This window comes from Hypanus sabinus, chromosome 15 (assembly GCF_030144855.1).
Source record: "Hypanus sabinus isolate sHypSab1 chromosome 15, sHypSab1.hap1, whole genome shotgun sequence".
NCBI classification, from domain to species: Eukaryota; Metazoa; Chordata; class Chondrichthyes; order Myliobatiformes; family Dasyatidae; genus Hypanus; species Hypanus sabinus.
In genome coordinates this window covers 13,124,915-13,142,068 of record NC_082720.1, presented here as the reverse complement: position 1 = coordinate 13,142,068, position 17,154 = coordinate 13,124,915, and the positions used below count along the sequence as shown (strand labels likewise).

Below are 17,154 nucleotides of genomic sequence, written 5' to 3'. Positions count from 1 at the left end.
ACCTATTTTAGAATGTGCTTCCAAGTACCCCAAAATCTCATTCTTAATAACAGATTCTACAATTGTACCAACCACTGAAATCAGGCTAACAGGCCTATATTTTCCTGTTTCTTTGTCTCCCTTTTTTCTTAAAATGTGGAAAGATATTTTTGATTTTCCAGTCCTCTGGAACTATTTCTGACTCCAGTCATTTTTGAAAGATCATTACTAATGCCTCCACACCATTTCAATTAGATCCTTCTGAAACTCTGGTTGTTATTCATCTGGCCTATGTGACTTATCCACAGTCAGACCTTTCAGCTTTCCAGGAACCTAATTTATCCTAGTAGCTACATTCATTTTTTTCCCTATGCCGTTGCATTTGTCAGGCCGGCACAGTTGGGCACCTCCCAGTCTTCACCCAGCTAACAGGAGTCAAGTACCATTAATTTCCAACTCATCACCTGCAACCTATTTAAACCCAACTCTGACCAACGGTCTTTGTTTACTCATTGAACCAGCCAAGCTCAATCATTTGTTCCAAGCTTTCGATTACACCCAGTCCATCACTGCTAAAGTCCTCCACACTGTTGAGCACATCGACATAGAGCACTGTTGAAATGTATAAAATTCTAAAGGGATTGGACAGGCTAGATGCAGGAAGATTGTTTCCGATGTTGGGGAAGTCCAGAACAAGGGGTCACAGTTTAAGGATAAAGGGGAAGCCTTTTAGGACCGAGATGAGGAAAATCTTCTTCACACAGAGAGTGGTGAATCTGTGGAATTCTCTGCCACAGGAAACAGTTGAGGCCAGTTCATTGGCTATATTAAAGAGGGGGTTAGATATGGCCCTTGTGGCTAAAGGGATCAAAGGATATGGAGAGAAAGCAGGTACAGGGTTCTGAGTTGGATGATCAGCCATGATCATACTGAATGGCGGTGCAGGCTCGAAGGGCTGAATGGCCTACTCCTGCACCTATTTTCTATGTTTCTATATTTAACCTTCCTCTCCTCCAGAACCTCTTCTGTCTCCATTGATGATGCAAAGATCATCACCAGAGACTCAGCAATCTCCTACCTGGCCTCCCACAGTAGCCTCAGGTACATTTCATCCAGTCCTGGCAACTTATCCAATTTGATGCTTTCCAAAAGCTCCAGCACATCCTCTTCCTTAATATCTACATGCTCAATTTTTTCACTCTGTTGCAAGTCATCACAACAATCACCAAGATCCTTTTCCATAGTGAATACTAAAGTAAAGTATTCATTAAGTACTTCTGCTATTTCCTCTGGTTCCATACACACTTTCCCACTGTCACACTTGATAGGTTCTATTCTTTCACCTCTTATCCTCCTGCTCTTCAAATACTTGCAGAATACCTTGTGGTTTTTCTTAATCCTGCCCGCCAAGGGCTTCTCATGGCCCTTTCTAGTTCTCCCAATTTCCTTCTTAAGCTCCTTCCTGTTAGCCTTACAATCTTCTAGATCTCTAACATTACGTAGATGTCTGAATCTTTTGTAAGCTTTACTTTTCTTCTTGACTAGATTTATTACAGCCTTTGTACACCATGGGTCCTGTACCCTACCATGAATTCCCTGTCTCATTTGGAATGTACCTACACATTGGAACTCCACACAAATATCCACTGAACGTTTGCCACATTTCTTCCGTACTTTTCCCTGAGAACATCAGTTTCCAATTTAAGCTTCCAATTTCCTGCCTGATAGCCTTGTAATTCCCCTTACTCCAATTAAACACTATTCTAACTTGTCTGTCCCTATCTCTCTCCAAAGCTATTGTAAAGGAGATAGAATTATGATCACTATCTCCAAAATGCTCTCCCATTGTGAGATCTGACACCTGACGAGGTTCATTTCCCAATACCAAATCAAGTACAGCCTCTCCTCTTGTAGGCTTATCTACATATTGTGTCAAGAAACCTTCCCGCACACACCTAACAGACTCCACCACATCTAAACCCCTTGCTCAAGGGAGATGCCAATTGATATTTTGGAAATTAAAATCTCCCATCATGACAACGCTGTTATTATTACATCTTTCCAGGATCTGTTTCCATATCTGCTCCTCGATATCCCTGTTACTATTGGGTGGCATATAAAGAACACTCAATAAAGTTATTGACCCCTTTCTGGGTCTAACCTCCACCCACAGAGACTCCGTAGACAATCCTTCCATGGCGTTCACCTTTTCTGCAGCCATAACACTATCTCTGATCAACAGTGCCACCCTCCACCTCTTTTGCCTCCCTCCCTGTCCTTTCTGAAACATCAAAAACCTAGTACTTGAATTAACCATTCCTGTCCTTGAGCTATCTAAGTTTCTGTAATGGCCACCACATCATAGCACCAAGTACTGATCCACACTCTAAGCTCATCCGCTTTGTTCTGAGTCCTGCCACGTGCAGAAGTTCGCTGATGACACGGCCATAGTGGGGTGTGTCAGGAATGGTCAGGAGGAAGAGTATAGGAAACTGATACAGGACTTTGTGATATGGTGCAAACAAGCTACCTGTGTCTCAATATCACCAAGACCAAGGAGATGGTGGTGGACTTTAGGAGACCTCGGCCTCATATGGAGCCAGTGATCATTAACAGAGAATGTGTGGAGCAAGTATCTGGGAGTGCAGTTAGACGAGAAGCTAGACTGGACTGCCAACACAGATGCCCTGTGCAGGAAAGCACAGAGTCGACTGTACTTCCTCAGAAGGCTGGCGTCATGAGATGCTGAAGATCTTCTATCGGTCAGTTGTGGAGAGCGCCCTCTTCTTTGTGGTGGCGTGCTGGGGAGGCAGCATTAAGAAGAGGGACGCCTCACGTCTTAATAAGCTGGTAAGGAAGGAAGGCTCTATCGTGGGCACAGAACTGGAGAGTATGACATCGGTGGCAGAGCGGAGGGTGCTGAGTAGGCTACGGTCAATCATGGAAAACCCTGAACATCCTCTGCACAGCACCATCCAGAGACAGAGAAGCAGCTTCAGCGGCAGGTTGCTGTCAATGCAATGCTCCTCAGACAGGATGAAGAGATCATTACTCCCCAACGCCATTTGGCTCTACAATTCAACCACCAGGGGCAAGACATGTTAAAGTGCCGGGGTTAGGACTGAGCTTAAGTTACCACTCAATGCACTTTAGTAACTATTTAAGAACTTTTTAAAAGCTATTTATTAATGCTTTTTGGGAAGATGATTTTAGATGCATATCATATTTATATTGAGTTAAATACTTACGTAATTAGTTTTGCTACAATAAGTGTATGGGACACTGGAAAAATGTTGAATTTCCCCTTGGGGATGAATAAAGTATCTATCTATCTATCTATCTACGTATCTATCTATCACAACACTCCTTGCGTTAAAATAGACACATCTCAAACTTTCAGTCTGAGCGCGTCCCTTCTCTATCACCTGCCTATCCTCCCTCTCACACTGTCTACAAGCTTTCTCTATTTGTGAGCCAACCTTCTCTTCCCCAGTCTCTTCAGTTCAGTTCCCACCCCCCAACAATTCTAGTTTAAACTCTCCCCAGTAGCCTTAGCAAACTTCTTTGGTTCACTTCACTTTCAAGGAATCTTCATCTCATGGTCCTGATATTTACTGCTTATTTATTATTATTATTATTATTATTATTATTATTTTCTTTTGTATTTGCATAGGTTGTTGCCTTTTGCTCATTGTTTGTCCATTCTTTTGGGTGAGGTCTTTCATTGATTCTATTTTGTTTCTTGAATTTACTGAGTATGCCTGCAAGAAAATGAATCTCAGAGCTGTATGCGGTAGCGAAAAAAGTACCTTGATAATAAATTTACTTGGTACTTTGTTAAACGTTACCTTGTTGCCTCATTGCGTTAAGTATTTGTTCCCTTTTGTTTTGTGGCCCCTCATGGCTTGTTAGTTATATTGTTCAGTGCTAACTTGCCTCTGCTCCTCTGATTTTGGGTCAATCCTCCTCTACATTTCCTGATAGGATGACTGAACCCATAATATACTCGACAGAGTACGCTCTTCTAAAGGAAGTTGTTCATCTACAGGAGCACACAATCCTGAAGCAGCAGAAAACGATTGATCTTCCACTTGCCACTCTCAGCAGCTCTCCGTTTCATTGTAACAACCTCAGGCCATTCAACTTCCTCCACTGGAGCCCCAGATTCTGGTGCCCAGACTCTTCAACAGATCCCCAACCCAAAGCCACAACTTCCTGTCCCAGTGCGTCTTGCACTTCGAACTGCAGCCCTCTCTGTATTCTATGGACCAAACCAAGACTGCCTTTGTCATCTCTTCCTTTTGACCAGGTAAGCTCTGACCTAGGCTGCCACTACCTGTGACAATAAAACCACCATCTGCAATAAATATGAAGAGTTTACCACTGAGATGCGCTGGGTTTTTAACCACCTGAGAGTGGAAGGGAGGCAGCATATCAGATACCTTTGCCTGTGTCAAGGCTCACATTCAGTGTTGGATTACATTGTGGTCCACTGGAAAGATGAGTTGTCTGTCCGGGAGATGTCCAATGATCTCGAAAGCCTTATCACTCTTGCCCTCCAAATTGACAGGTTTCTTATGGAATGATCCTCCAGACTATCAGCCAGAACCCCAGATCCATTCCCAGAAAAACTTCAGGCTGCAGGACGCTCATCATCAATGCCTCCATGCAAATGGGGGGAGCTTCTGTAACTCCAAAAGAGCTTGACCATCAGGGGAGAAACAACTTGTGAGCTTACTGAGGAGCTACAGATCACCCACGCATCAAATGTCCACTGTGTCTAAGAAAATAGCATCACCAGATACGGACGAGGGGCCTTCTATTTAGTAGGCTCCCCCCACCCAGCACCTTTGTCTGACCCATTCATTCTGTCCTCCTCCACCCCTGATGGCTTTAGGAACACAGGAGGCAAACTTCTGGAGTGGATTCCCTACCGATTCTGGTTCTGCTTCTGATTCTGAGCCCGTTTCTCACCCCTTCTGAATCATAGTCATTAACAGAGGTCCCTTGGAGTCTGGGCTCCCTCAAAGAACTACTGCACTTCCTGTGCTTCTTCAACTTTTACCACAGCTTCCTCAGGAACTACAACCAAATTGCTGTTCTTTTCACCTCTCTCACCAAATTACCTGCCTCATGGAAAACCTCATCTGCCGCTGTGGGCCATGCTTTCGAGGAGCTCAAGAGTCACTTCACCACGGTTCCTATTCTCTGCCATCCAAGCCCATTCAGACCTTTTATTAAGTGGGTGGATCTAATGTGGACACCGAGACCGTCCTCTCCCAGCAAGGACTGGATGGGAAGACACTCTCTTGTGCCACCTTCTCACGCAATTTCAGTTCTACAGAGCACTGCCATGGAGTAGGAAATGGGGATCTACTTGCCATTAAATGGGCCTTGGAGGAATGGAGACGTTGGCTGATGGGAAACACCAGTCCCTTCCTGAGCTGAACTGACCACCAGAACCTCATATCAATTTAGCAGACCCACCAGCTCAACCCACTTCAGGTTCATTCTCCAAACAATTCAGCTTCCCCATCTCCTACCGACCTGGTTCAAAGAACACTAAGTCAGATGCCCTGTCATGACAGTTTGACCCAGCTGAAAAAGGGATCAACCCTCAGCCCATCGTTCCATCCTTGCAGAGCCTCATCCTGATCATCTGGGATCTTCAGAACCAGATCTGCCAAGACCTTCAGCATGAGCTGGCTTGGGCCAACACACCAGGTAAACACATGCCAACCATGCACTCTGAGACATCCCAGTGTGCCCATCCTAACCACTCTCTGGTCATCCAGGTGCATAATGGACTCTGGATCTTCTGCAATGCTGGTTTTGGTGGCCCACCATAATCACAGATGTAGGTCACTTCATTGCTACCTGCCCTCAATGTGCCCAGTTCAATTCCTCCAACCAGCAACTCTCTGGAGTCCTGCTACCAGTTTTCCCAATGGCCATGGTTTCACATCATGTATTTCATTATATGTTTGCCACCTTCCAAAGGGGCCATGGTAATCATGATAGTGGTGGACCAGTTCTCCAAGGCAACCCACTTTATTGCCCTCCCCAATCTTTCATCAGCTGCTGAGAATGTGGACCTGGTTCCCCAACATGTAATTCACCTCCACAGTTCTCATCGTGACACTGTGTTGGACCAGAGCCCACTTCTGGTGAGCCTCCTGCTCAACCTCACTGAGTGTCCTGTGGCTATCGTCCAGAGACCAACGGTCAACCACAGAAGCCAATCAGAAAGTGGAGAGGTTTCTGAATGCTTCATTGGCTCTAACCTTTCCACATGGAAGAAGTATCTGGTCTAGGCCAAAACATCCCACAATCAGCACTCCTCCTCTGCCACATCAATTTCTCCCTTTGAAGAATATCATGGCTACCAAGTTCCCATTGTTCCCAGTGGAGCAGCTAATGGTGGTCCACCAGAGTCTGAGTTTTCTGATGCCAGAATGCTTGGAAGAGGACACAGGGGGGGTCGTACTAGCTGCCAACCACACCCACTGCCACCAAACTAACTGCGATCAGCACCCAGTCAGAACATTCCAGGCTGGGAACTGTGTCTGGCTCTCCACCAGAGATCTGCTATTCTGCATTGAGTCCTGTCAGCTCTCCTTTCTAACCTCCTGGTTTATTTGTTCCTTTAAAATTACCCATTACAACAATCTAGTCACTTACCATCTCCAGCTTCCACCATCACATAGGATCACACCTACCTTCCACATATCCTTCCTCTAGTTTATTGTCTGTTGACCACCGAACCTGCAGCTCCAGAACCTAGGGTGGTGGAAGGTAGTCCGGTGTACAAGATTCGTTGGTTGATGGATTCAGTTAGTAATGGTGGCTGGTTGACTGGGAAAGGTGCTGCCTGGAGGACAGGTCTCCTGTGCCATCCAGCTTCATCTCACGCCCATCACTCCTCGAGAAGTACCACTGGATAATCCTGGGACATCAGGTGCCAGCCATCGCAGAGTGGGGGGGGGGGCAGAATCCAGTCAGGCCTGCACCGGCTGGCACCTCCCAGTCTCAGCCCAGCTAACAGAACTCATTGCACACAGCCCATTTACACCCAGCTCTCATCAGTCTTTGTTCACACATCAAACCAGCCAGCCTGAACCAGTTGCTCCTAGTCTTCAGTTACATTGTTGCCTTGTCATGTTAAATGTCTGTTCTCTCTTGTATTCCGGATGCATGTGGTGTGTTATTTTGAAGTTTATTCATAAAACATCTTTCACTGCTAAATTGTCTTTGCTGCTCTGCATTTGTGACAAGCCTCCCCTACATTTCCAAACAGAATTATTTTCTCTTGCAATCATTTTCCTTTGTAGTCATTTGATTATAGTTTTAGAAATAAGGAATCCAGCTGAAAAACTGGTGGGTGAAAATTAAGAATGAGATGAGTCTGTGAGGGAAACAGAATATACAAAGGAAAAGTGTGAGAGAGATTTGCAGAAGTAAAGGCAATTATTAATTACTTGATTGGATCTTTGTTTCACTTTCCTGTATTTCTGGATTCAGTAACAGAATTGGAGAAGGCATTGTGGGAATGCCAGCTATGTTTATCCCACTCCATTTTTTAAAAAAAATCCTTCAGTTCATTTATCTCTGCTTCTTCATCTAGCCCTGAAGTGGGGGTGAAATTCCCTTCAGTTTTCTGCTAACTGCCTATTGCTTACAGTTCCAGGACAACATCACAGTGGATGGTCTGGACAAGTGTATGACACCAGAACTGTGCTGGCAGGATGACAACTACACATGGACTCTAGTCAACAGGACATATAAAGAAAACATTGAGAAATGTAAGTGGAAAAATAGTCTTGCACCCTTGTGCAAATACATAATTAAATGATGCAGAGTTGGAGGGCTGACTGACTAATTCCCCTGTTAGGTGATTATAAAGAACTGTAAACTTTGTCACATCCCTTCCGATGTGATTTGATGTACAGTATTTCAATTTTGTGCAATAATTTCCCAGACACTTCATACAATCTAGCCATAAAAGTACTGCAAGAAAAGTTGCCTGTGTCTGGGGTACAGTAGGCCTGAAGCTTGCAGAGGTAGGATGCCATGCATCGATAGAGTGTTATGCTGCGACCACTACCGTGCATTCTCATCAGATATGATTGTGAACACAGCCCAGTCCATCACGAGAAACAGCCACTTCCATTGACAGTTTACATTTGCCGTTAATTCAGAAAAGCGACCAATATAATCTTGGATTGCTCCCACCCCTGTCATTCACATCTCTCTCCTTCCCTGTTGGGCAGAAGATAATAAAGCTTGAGGGCATGTATCACCAGATTCAAGGACAACTTCAATCCTGCTGTTATCATACACCTGAAAGACCTCATGTAACTGCAACACTACATTCTGCATTTGTCTACTGTCTCAATGTAATTTATTTATGGTATGATCTGTCTGAATAGCATGCAAAACAAAAGCTTTTCACTACATCTCAATATATGTAATAAATATAAGTAACAACAATACCTGTTACAGTATGATTTTCAACACAAGTTCACCCTGTTGGCCACTAGCAATTTTTTAACTACCTGAATTGAAAATCTTCAGTCACATAAATTTCACACATAAATTCATACATCTATCCACAGATTCACCGAAATTCAATCACAGAGAGAATCTTTTCCCTTCCTTTCACTCCACTCTCCACATCCTCTTCCTTTCTTTCCTTCCACTTCATCCCTGAATTTGTTCCTCCTTCTCCAGCTGCCAGCTACTCACTCCTAGAGTGAGGGTTTCCTTTCACCACTATCGTTCGTCCTCTTCAAGACCATCCTTGGTTGCTTAATAAGTACATTAAAATTTATGAGCAGGATTAGACCAGCTGACTTGTTGAGCCTGCTCCACCAATCTATAAGATTATTGCTCCGCTCCACCTTTTTCCTATAACCCTTACTTCTCCTACTTTGTAAAAAATCTACCCACACACTCAATCCAAGCAGCTGTGCTTATATAAATTCATTGTGAAAAGTATAATGCATAATATAAACAAAATGGATAATATAAACAAAAGGGAATAACTACACTCACTTGCCCATCCATTGAAATGTTCCTACAAACAACTTCATGGACTCTATTTTGTTATCTCATGTTCTTGTTATTCATTGTTATTTATTTATATTTGCATTTGCACAGTTTGTTGCCTCCTACACTCTGGCTGATCTTTCATTGATCCTGATAAAGTTACTATTCTATAGATTTACTGAGAATGCCCACAAAGAAATGTACCTCAGGGTTGTATATGGTGATATGCATGTATGTGCTTTGATAATAAAATTTACTTTAATGAATCTGGTTCTAACATCCTTCATGACAGCAAATTACAAATCATTTTCATTCACTGTGTAAAAACAAATTTTCCTCCATTTCTTATTCTATTTTCTGAATAATCTGTTCTTGGCATTTCCACTAATGGAAACAGTTGCTCTTTAATTCACATCATCCAGGCTCCTTGTAATACTGAATATCACCTCTTAAGCTTCTCTCTTCTGAGGAGAGAAACCCAAACTTTCCTGGTCTACCGTCAGAAGGAGTCCCTTCTCCCAACTTTCCGCCCCTATATATTTTACATATTTCCTCCTTATAAGGCAATCACAACAATTTATCATGATATTCACAGTGGAAGTCACATAGTAGAGCTGCTGCCTCACAGTTCTAGTGATCTAGGTTTGATCTTGACTTTGGGTGTTGTCTTAGGAAGTTTGAATGTTTTCTGTGCGATGAGATATGTTCTTTTTCTCCTAGTGTGGGTGAGTGGTAGGAGCTGGGCAAGTTGACAGGAATGTGGGGAGAATAAAATGGAATCATAAGCATATTGCATCATATCAGCAGCATTCACAAAAAAACATAAATTAAACATAAATTAAATGCAATGTTTACAAGGAAGAACATACTTTTAAAAGAAAATCTGTTGCTTCTCTACCATATGCCCATCTGTTCTTCCAGCCCAAGTCTGTCACTATTCCAACATGATGTCACCATTACACGCTTCCTCATTTCTTCTCTACCAGCTTTCTGAAGGGACCTTTCCCCTCAGACATTCAGGGTCACTCTTCCATCTTCATCAATACCCATTCTACTTCCCACAGCTTCTCCTCAAGCAACAGCTGCACTACAGAGTTCACAACATAAATATAGAGAGGAACTTTGAAAAATAACAAGCTTGCAGAATCTCTATCATGCTGGGGGAAACCTATCCTTTAGATGCTCTCCTCTGTGTCCAGAAAGGGAGAAAGTACCATGTGGTATCTCAACAGACAAAGAAAGGATCTGAGCTGAGTAAATTGGGTTTATCCAGTTAACCATGGAAGAGCTAAAATCAGAGAAATCTGGTCAGTCAGGAATCCTACTCTGAATTGAGGTTCAGGGGAATGAGGTGCTGATGCAGGGAATGGAGAAGTTTTAGATTAATCCACTCCTCTTTGAACTCGATGCCCTCTTGCCATCCTTTCCCACTGATTTCCTGAATTATAAAGATGTAGCCAATGTAATGATCTTAAATTGCCTTCAGAAGAAGAGCATAGCTGGTGAGATAAGTAATTTGAAGGACTAAACCAGAACAAATCATTTGGGCTGAATAGCTGCTATTGTACATTTATGCATTTTGGGTTGAAGTGTAGAATGGCTAGTACCTTCTCTTTTGGCCCTGTATTCCTTCTAGGGCTAGTGCTGTAGAATACCAATGTCCAAATCCCATGTACAGTACTTCCTAGTTAACCCAGCGCTCTGACCAGCTACAGAATTGCAAGCTCCCTACTTCCAAGTTTGGCCAACCTTATAACTGAGTCAGTGATTCCCGACAACCAGTAGAAGACAATCTGGTAGTTATTGTACATTCTGTGCCAGTGTACAGAAACAGCTTCAGACTCAAGCACACTGAGAGTAGCAATGGTTCAGCACTGAGTGATTGGGTCCTCCATGCTGCAAGATTCCCTTAATTTACCCATGAACCTCTCATGTATATATGCATGATGCTTCAGTAGTGAAAGTGACCACAGCCTTTGGTTGTTATAATTAGAACAAAGAACAGGCCCATGTCAGTGACGAACACAATGCCAAATTAGACTTTACCTTGTATGCCTGTACATAATCTATATCCCTTCATTCCGCGCACATTTATATATCTACTAAAACCTCTTCAATATCACTGTCATATCTGCTTGACCACTATCCCTGGCAGTCCATTCAGGCACCTACTATTCTTGGTAAAAATAACCTTGCCCACGCATCATATTTACATTTTCCTTCTTTCACCTTCAGTTCATGTTCTTTAATACGGACATTGCTACCATGGAAAAAAGATTTTGTCTATCAACCTAATCCACGCCTGAACAACCCAAGTCTGTCTAAGTTCTCCTTATAGTTTATATCTTCTATAATCCATGCAGAATCTTTGTAAACCTCTTCTGTACCTCCTCCAAAACTTCTAGGTCTTTTTTTAATGGGATGATCAGAACTGCGCACAATACTCCAAATGCATGCAAAGCAAAGTTTTATACAGCTGCAGAAGAGAGATAGGTCTTTTTACTGACAGCTGTTTGGGAATGATACTTCGGTAAATATACCATTTTTTTCCCAGTCCACTAGCCACTTGCTTAACTTGCAGTGATTTCTTGATCTTCTAACATTTCTTTCTTTATCCAGGTAACCACCTGTTTGTGAATTCCACTATGTCTGATCTTGTAGTGGGGCTGATCCTGCTGGCTGGCTCTCTGGTCGTCCTGTGTACATGCCTTGTTCTGATTGTCAAGCTGCTGAATTCCATGCTGAGGGGACAGGTTGCCAAAGCTATCAAAAAGGTCATCAATACTGGTGAGTGTTTGCTGCAGCCGAGGGCGAGTTCTCTGCTGAGATGAGGGGGAGCCTTTAGTGGATCACAGATAATCAAACACTTACAATTATTCTGCACAAAGTTTAGCAAGCTTAATTGAAACTAAATTGAAAACGGAAAGCTTGTGATCAGACAGCTGATGTGGGCAAAGAAAATAGAATTCATATTTTCGATCTTTGGCTATTCTGATTACTAATGAAGGGTGGGGAGACAGAACAAGGCAGATGCTGGAATCTGAAACAACAAACAATCTGCTCAAGGAACCCAGGAGTTTAAAGAACATTTCAAAGGGGAAATAAAGGGTTACGTCTTGAAACTATAACTCTACTGTCCTCTCTTAGCAGATACTGATTAACCTAATATTTTTCTTTCCATTTCTGTTTTTGAGTCAGATTTCCTCAGTTTTGTGCTTAACAGATCTCACGGCTCTATATCTCAACAGCTTGCCAATTTAATGAGGTTCAGAGACTGATAGAACTTGGCTAGTTTTCATAACATCCAGGAATCATTCCGTACTGCTCAAACAGATGGAGTGAAGTTAATGAGGGTGATTGAGAAAGGCCCTACACGTTTTGTAACACTTGAGCTTTCATGAATGCATTCTGAGGCGTAGCTTTGACATGATTGAGTTTCTGGATTCTGTAGTCCACTTTTGATTTGACCCTCAGGATGTGAGTGAATTGCATTTACTCACCTGTATGCATGAGAAGCTGAGTATTTCTGGCCTTTTCTGTGATTATTAAAGAAGTCATTGCTTGTTCTAGTTTCAGGCCAATGGAAAATACTCCAAAATATCTCATTAGTATTTGCTGTGTAATAATGTCAAAACTCTGCAACTCCATATCTGACACTAAGGAGGGGTGATTATCTGAAGAAGATAGTAGACATGGGAATTTAATGCCATAATTAGCAACTTTATTCTCACCTTAAAAGCAATAATGAAACTGTATTCAAAAAACAATACAGTCCTGCCTATTTGATTCATAGTATGACACACTCTTTCAGTTACTGTATACCTGCCTCCAGGGTGCAAGGCGCGACTCGAGTAGCAGCAGTACTCTCAATGGATACGATTAAATATTCCCATTTCAGCCTGATGCAGCTAAAAAGCACAACTGCATCCAAGGGCAGTACAGTCAACAAAGATGTCTTAATGTGTATAAGCGAACTATCACTGCTTAAAACCAATGGTCGGAAGCGGCCACAGAGGATACCTCGGAGGAACTGCGGATGTAGAGCGAGGCAACAAGTGCAACTAAGGAAACGGGGTTTTAAACTCCCTATACCGACTATCTTGCTGGCGAACATGCAGTCTCTGGTGAATAAAATCAATGATCTCAGAGCCAGGGTGCTGATTCAGAGGGACATTAGGACTGCGTGTGTCCTTTGTTTCATGGAATCCTGGTTCACCTCTTCCGTACCGGATGCAGCAATCCAGATCGATGGGTGTACTATACACCGTCAGATAGATCTACAGAGTCTCTCAAAACCAGAGGTGGAGGAGTATGCTTTATAATTAACTCTTCTTGAAGCACAAATGTATCAGTGCTGTCCCAGCACTGCTCACCAGACCTGGATGTACTTCTACTCCCTGAGTATAGGCAGAGACTGAAGACTGCAGCACCAGCAGTGAGCACCAAGAAGGTATGGGCAAGGGAAGGATAGGGACACCTACAGGACTACTTTGAATCAGTAGACTGGACTGTATTCAGGGATTCATCTTTGAACCTGGATGAGAATGCTGCAGTTATGACCAACCTCATTAAAACCTGCGTGGGTGAGTGTGTACCCACAAAGTCTCACTGTACATTCCGAAACCAAAAGCTGTGGTTGAACCAGGAGGTATGTCATCTGCTGAAGGCAACCCAGGCCTGTATCAGAAAACTAGGTAAGACTTGTGAAGAGACAATTTCGAATGAGGTTGGAGGCAACATTGACGGCACGGGAACTCTGGCAGGGTCTGCAAGACATTACTTCCTACAAAGCAAAACCCAATAGCATGAAAGGCAGTGATGCTTCACTACCAGATGAACTCAATGCTTTCTATGCACACTTTGAAAGATAGACCACAACTACGGCTGTGAAGATCCCTGCTGCACCTGATGACCCTGTGATCTCTGACTCAGAGGCTGATGGTTTGTGTGTGTGTGTGTGTGTGTGTGTGCGCGCACACCCTTAACTCCTGGTCGAGTCGTCGGGGCCCTGTCAGGACAAGCTTTTTGCACCGACCTTTTTGGTGATTGCTCATCATCTTGGGCATCTGAAACCTGGCGAAGCCCATCCCTCTCCAGGTTTTGGTTTTTTTAATGAGTTTGAGTTGCTAGCTCGACACTCAACACAGGCACGGACGGAGAGCATGCAAGGGAGCCGGCCAGATTCAAACTCAGGACCTCTTGCCCCAAAGTCCAGCTGGCACATGCCAATATTAGGCTGCCTTTAAAGAGAGTGAACCCTCGCAAGGCGGAAGGGCCCGATGGAGTACCTGGCAAGGCTCTGAAACCCTGTGCCAACCAACTAGTGGGTGTATTCAAGAATATTTTCAACCTCTCACTGCTACGTGCAGAAGTTACCACTTGCTTCAAAAAGGCAACAATTATACCAGTGCCTAAGAAGAATAATTTGTCTGCCGTAATGACTGTCGCCCGGTGGCACAGTGCTGAAATGCTTTTGAGGTTGGTCTTGACTAGACTTAACTCCTGTCTCAGCAAGGACCTGGACCCATTGCGATTTGCCTATCGCCACAATAGGTCAATGGCAGATGCAGTCTCAATGGCTCTCCACACAACTTTAGACCACCTGAACAACACAAACACCTATGCCACGATGCTGTTCATCTACTACAGCTCAGCATTTAATACCATCATTTCCACAATCCTGATTGGGAAGTTGCAGAACCTGGGCCTCTGTACCTCCCTTGACTTCTTAACTGGAAGACCACAATCTGCGCGGATTGGTGATAACGTATTCTCCTCGCTGACGATCAACACTGGAGCACCTCAGAGGTATGTGCTTAGCCAACGGCTCTACTCTCTATACACACGTGACTGTGTGGCTAGGCATAGCTCAAGTACCATCTATAAATTTGCTGTTGATATAACTATTGTTGTTACAATCTCAGGAGATGACAAGAGGATGTACAGGAGTGAGATATGCCAACTAGTGGAGTGGTGTCATAGCAACAACCTTACACTCAACATCAGTAAGATGAAAGAGTTTATTGTGGACTTCAGGAAGGGTAAGACGAAGGGGGACATACCAATCTTCATAGAGGGATCAGAAGTGGAGAGAGTGAGCAGCTTTGGGTTCCTGGGTGTCAAGATCTCTGAGGATCAAACCTGGTCCCAACATATTGATGGAGTTATAAAGAAGGCAAGACAACAGCTATACTTTATTAGGAGTTTGAAGAGATTTGGCATGTCTACAAATACACTCAAAAAATTCTATAGATATACCGTGGAGAGCATTCTGATAGGTGCATCACTGCCCAGTATGGTGGGGCTACTGCACAAGACTGAAAGAATTTGAAGAAGGTTGTAAATCTAGTCAGCTCAGAAAGGTAGCGTCAATCTTTAAGGACCTCCAGCACCCAGGGCATTCTCTTTTCTCACTGCTACCATCAGGAAGGAAGTACAGAAGCCTGAAGGCACACACTCAGTGATTCAGGAACAGTTTCTTCCCCTCTGCCATCCGATTCCTAAATGCACACTTTAAAAAAATATATATAGTATTTCTGTTTTTGCACATTTAAAAAAATCTATTCAATATACATAATTGATTTACTTGTTTATTTATTATTATGTTTTATTTTATTTATTATTTTTTTCTCTCTCTCTGCTAGATTATGTACTGCATTGAACTGCTGCTGCTAAGTTAACAAATTTCATGTCACATGCCAGTGATAATAAACCTGATTCTGATGATGAAACTTCCAATGCTCTCAATAGATATTAATTAGGTTTTGGCTAATTGTTTTCTGAGGAACTCCTCGGGTGCTGACAGTTATTGACTGGCTTATAACTAAGTTGTACTAACTCAGGAAACTACTGAAGTATTGTGGATAGAAAGTTCATTATGCCATCTTGCCTGCTTTCAGATTTTCCATACCCGTTTGGCTGGCTAGCAGGATATCTTGCCATGGTGGTGGGAGCAGGCATTACATTTGTTGTCCAAAGCAGCTCTGTGTTTACATCAGCCATCACTCCACTTATTGGTAAGTTTAGGATACAAACATGGAATGTTGCAACACAGAGGAGATCGCCCTACATCTCGGCAGTTTTGGTTTTGTGAAGGAATTATCTAATTATTTAAATCACCAGATTTGTGCAATATCTTCCAATTGAAATATTGCTTCCATTCCCTTTTGAACATTTCTAAATCTTTTCATTACCTTTCCAAAGCTTCTATATCCTTCCTGTAATGGGGCTACCAGAATGGCACACAATACTCCAACTAGTCTACCCAGAGTTTTATAAAGATGGAACATAACTTCTTGACCCTTGCCTTAACTAATCCTTCTGTTATCTTCACATTCTCTCTTCTGCCTAGGTTACAGCTCTATATGTGTATAAAATTTGCTTTGTAGGAGAAAAGTCCACAGCAAAATGAATAAGAACCAAAGTTCAGTAGACAGTTGAGGCAGAATCAGGAATACATTGAACCATTCTGCCATCTTTGTAAGATCACACACAACATGCTGGTGGAACACAGAAGGCCAGGCAGCATCTATAGGGAGAAGCACCGTCGACATTTTGGGCCGAGACCCTTCGTCAGGACTAACCGAAAGGAAAGATAGTAAAAGATTTGAAGTTGGAGGAACAACACCTTATATACCGGCTGGGTAGCCTCCAACCTGATTGAATGAACATTGACTTCTCTAACTTCCGTTAGTGCCCCTCCTCCCCTTCTTACCCCATCCCTGATATATTTAGTTGTTTGCCTGTTCTCCATCTCTGTCTGGTGCTCCCCCCCCCCTTCTTTCTCCCTAGGCCTCCCGTCCCATGATCCTTTCCCTTCTCCAGCTCTGTATCACTTTCACCAATCACCTTTCCAGCTCTTAGCTTCATCCCACCCCCTCCGGTCTTCTCCTATCATTTTGCATTTCCCCCTCCCCCCACTACTTTCAAATCTCTTACTATATTTCCTTTCGGTTAGTCCTGACGAAGGGTCTCGGCCCGAAACAGCGACAGCGCATCTCCCTATAGATGCTGCCTGGCCTGCTGTGTTCCACCAGCATTTTGTGTGTGTTGTTTGAATTTCCAGCATCTGCAGATTTCCTTGTGTTTGATCTGTGTAAGATGTTGGGTTGCTAATCTGATGACTGA

At 43.2% G+C, this 17,154-nt stretch overlaps 1 protein-coding gene across 4 annotated transcripts in view; it reads left to right on the top strand.

Moving 5' to 3' along the window:
• The window catches only part of LOC132405305 (sodium-dependent phosphate transport protein 2A-like), a 57,434-nt gene that overhangs the window by 21,680 nt on the left and 18,600 nt on the right, over positions 1–17,154 (top strand). For all 4 annotated transcript variants that reach the window (XM_059990007.1, XM_059990006.1, XM_059990005.1 and 1 more), the window contains exons 9-11: positions 7,661–7,781; positions 11,647–11,814; positions 15,927–16,043. In XM_059990007.1, coding sequence (XP_059845990.1) covers positions 7,661–7,781; positions 11,647–11,814; positions 15,927–16,043 — 406 coding nt within the window. The remainder of the gene's footprint in view (positions 1–7,660; positions 7,782–11,646; positions 11,815–15,926; positions 16,044–17,154) is intronic.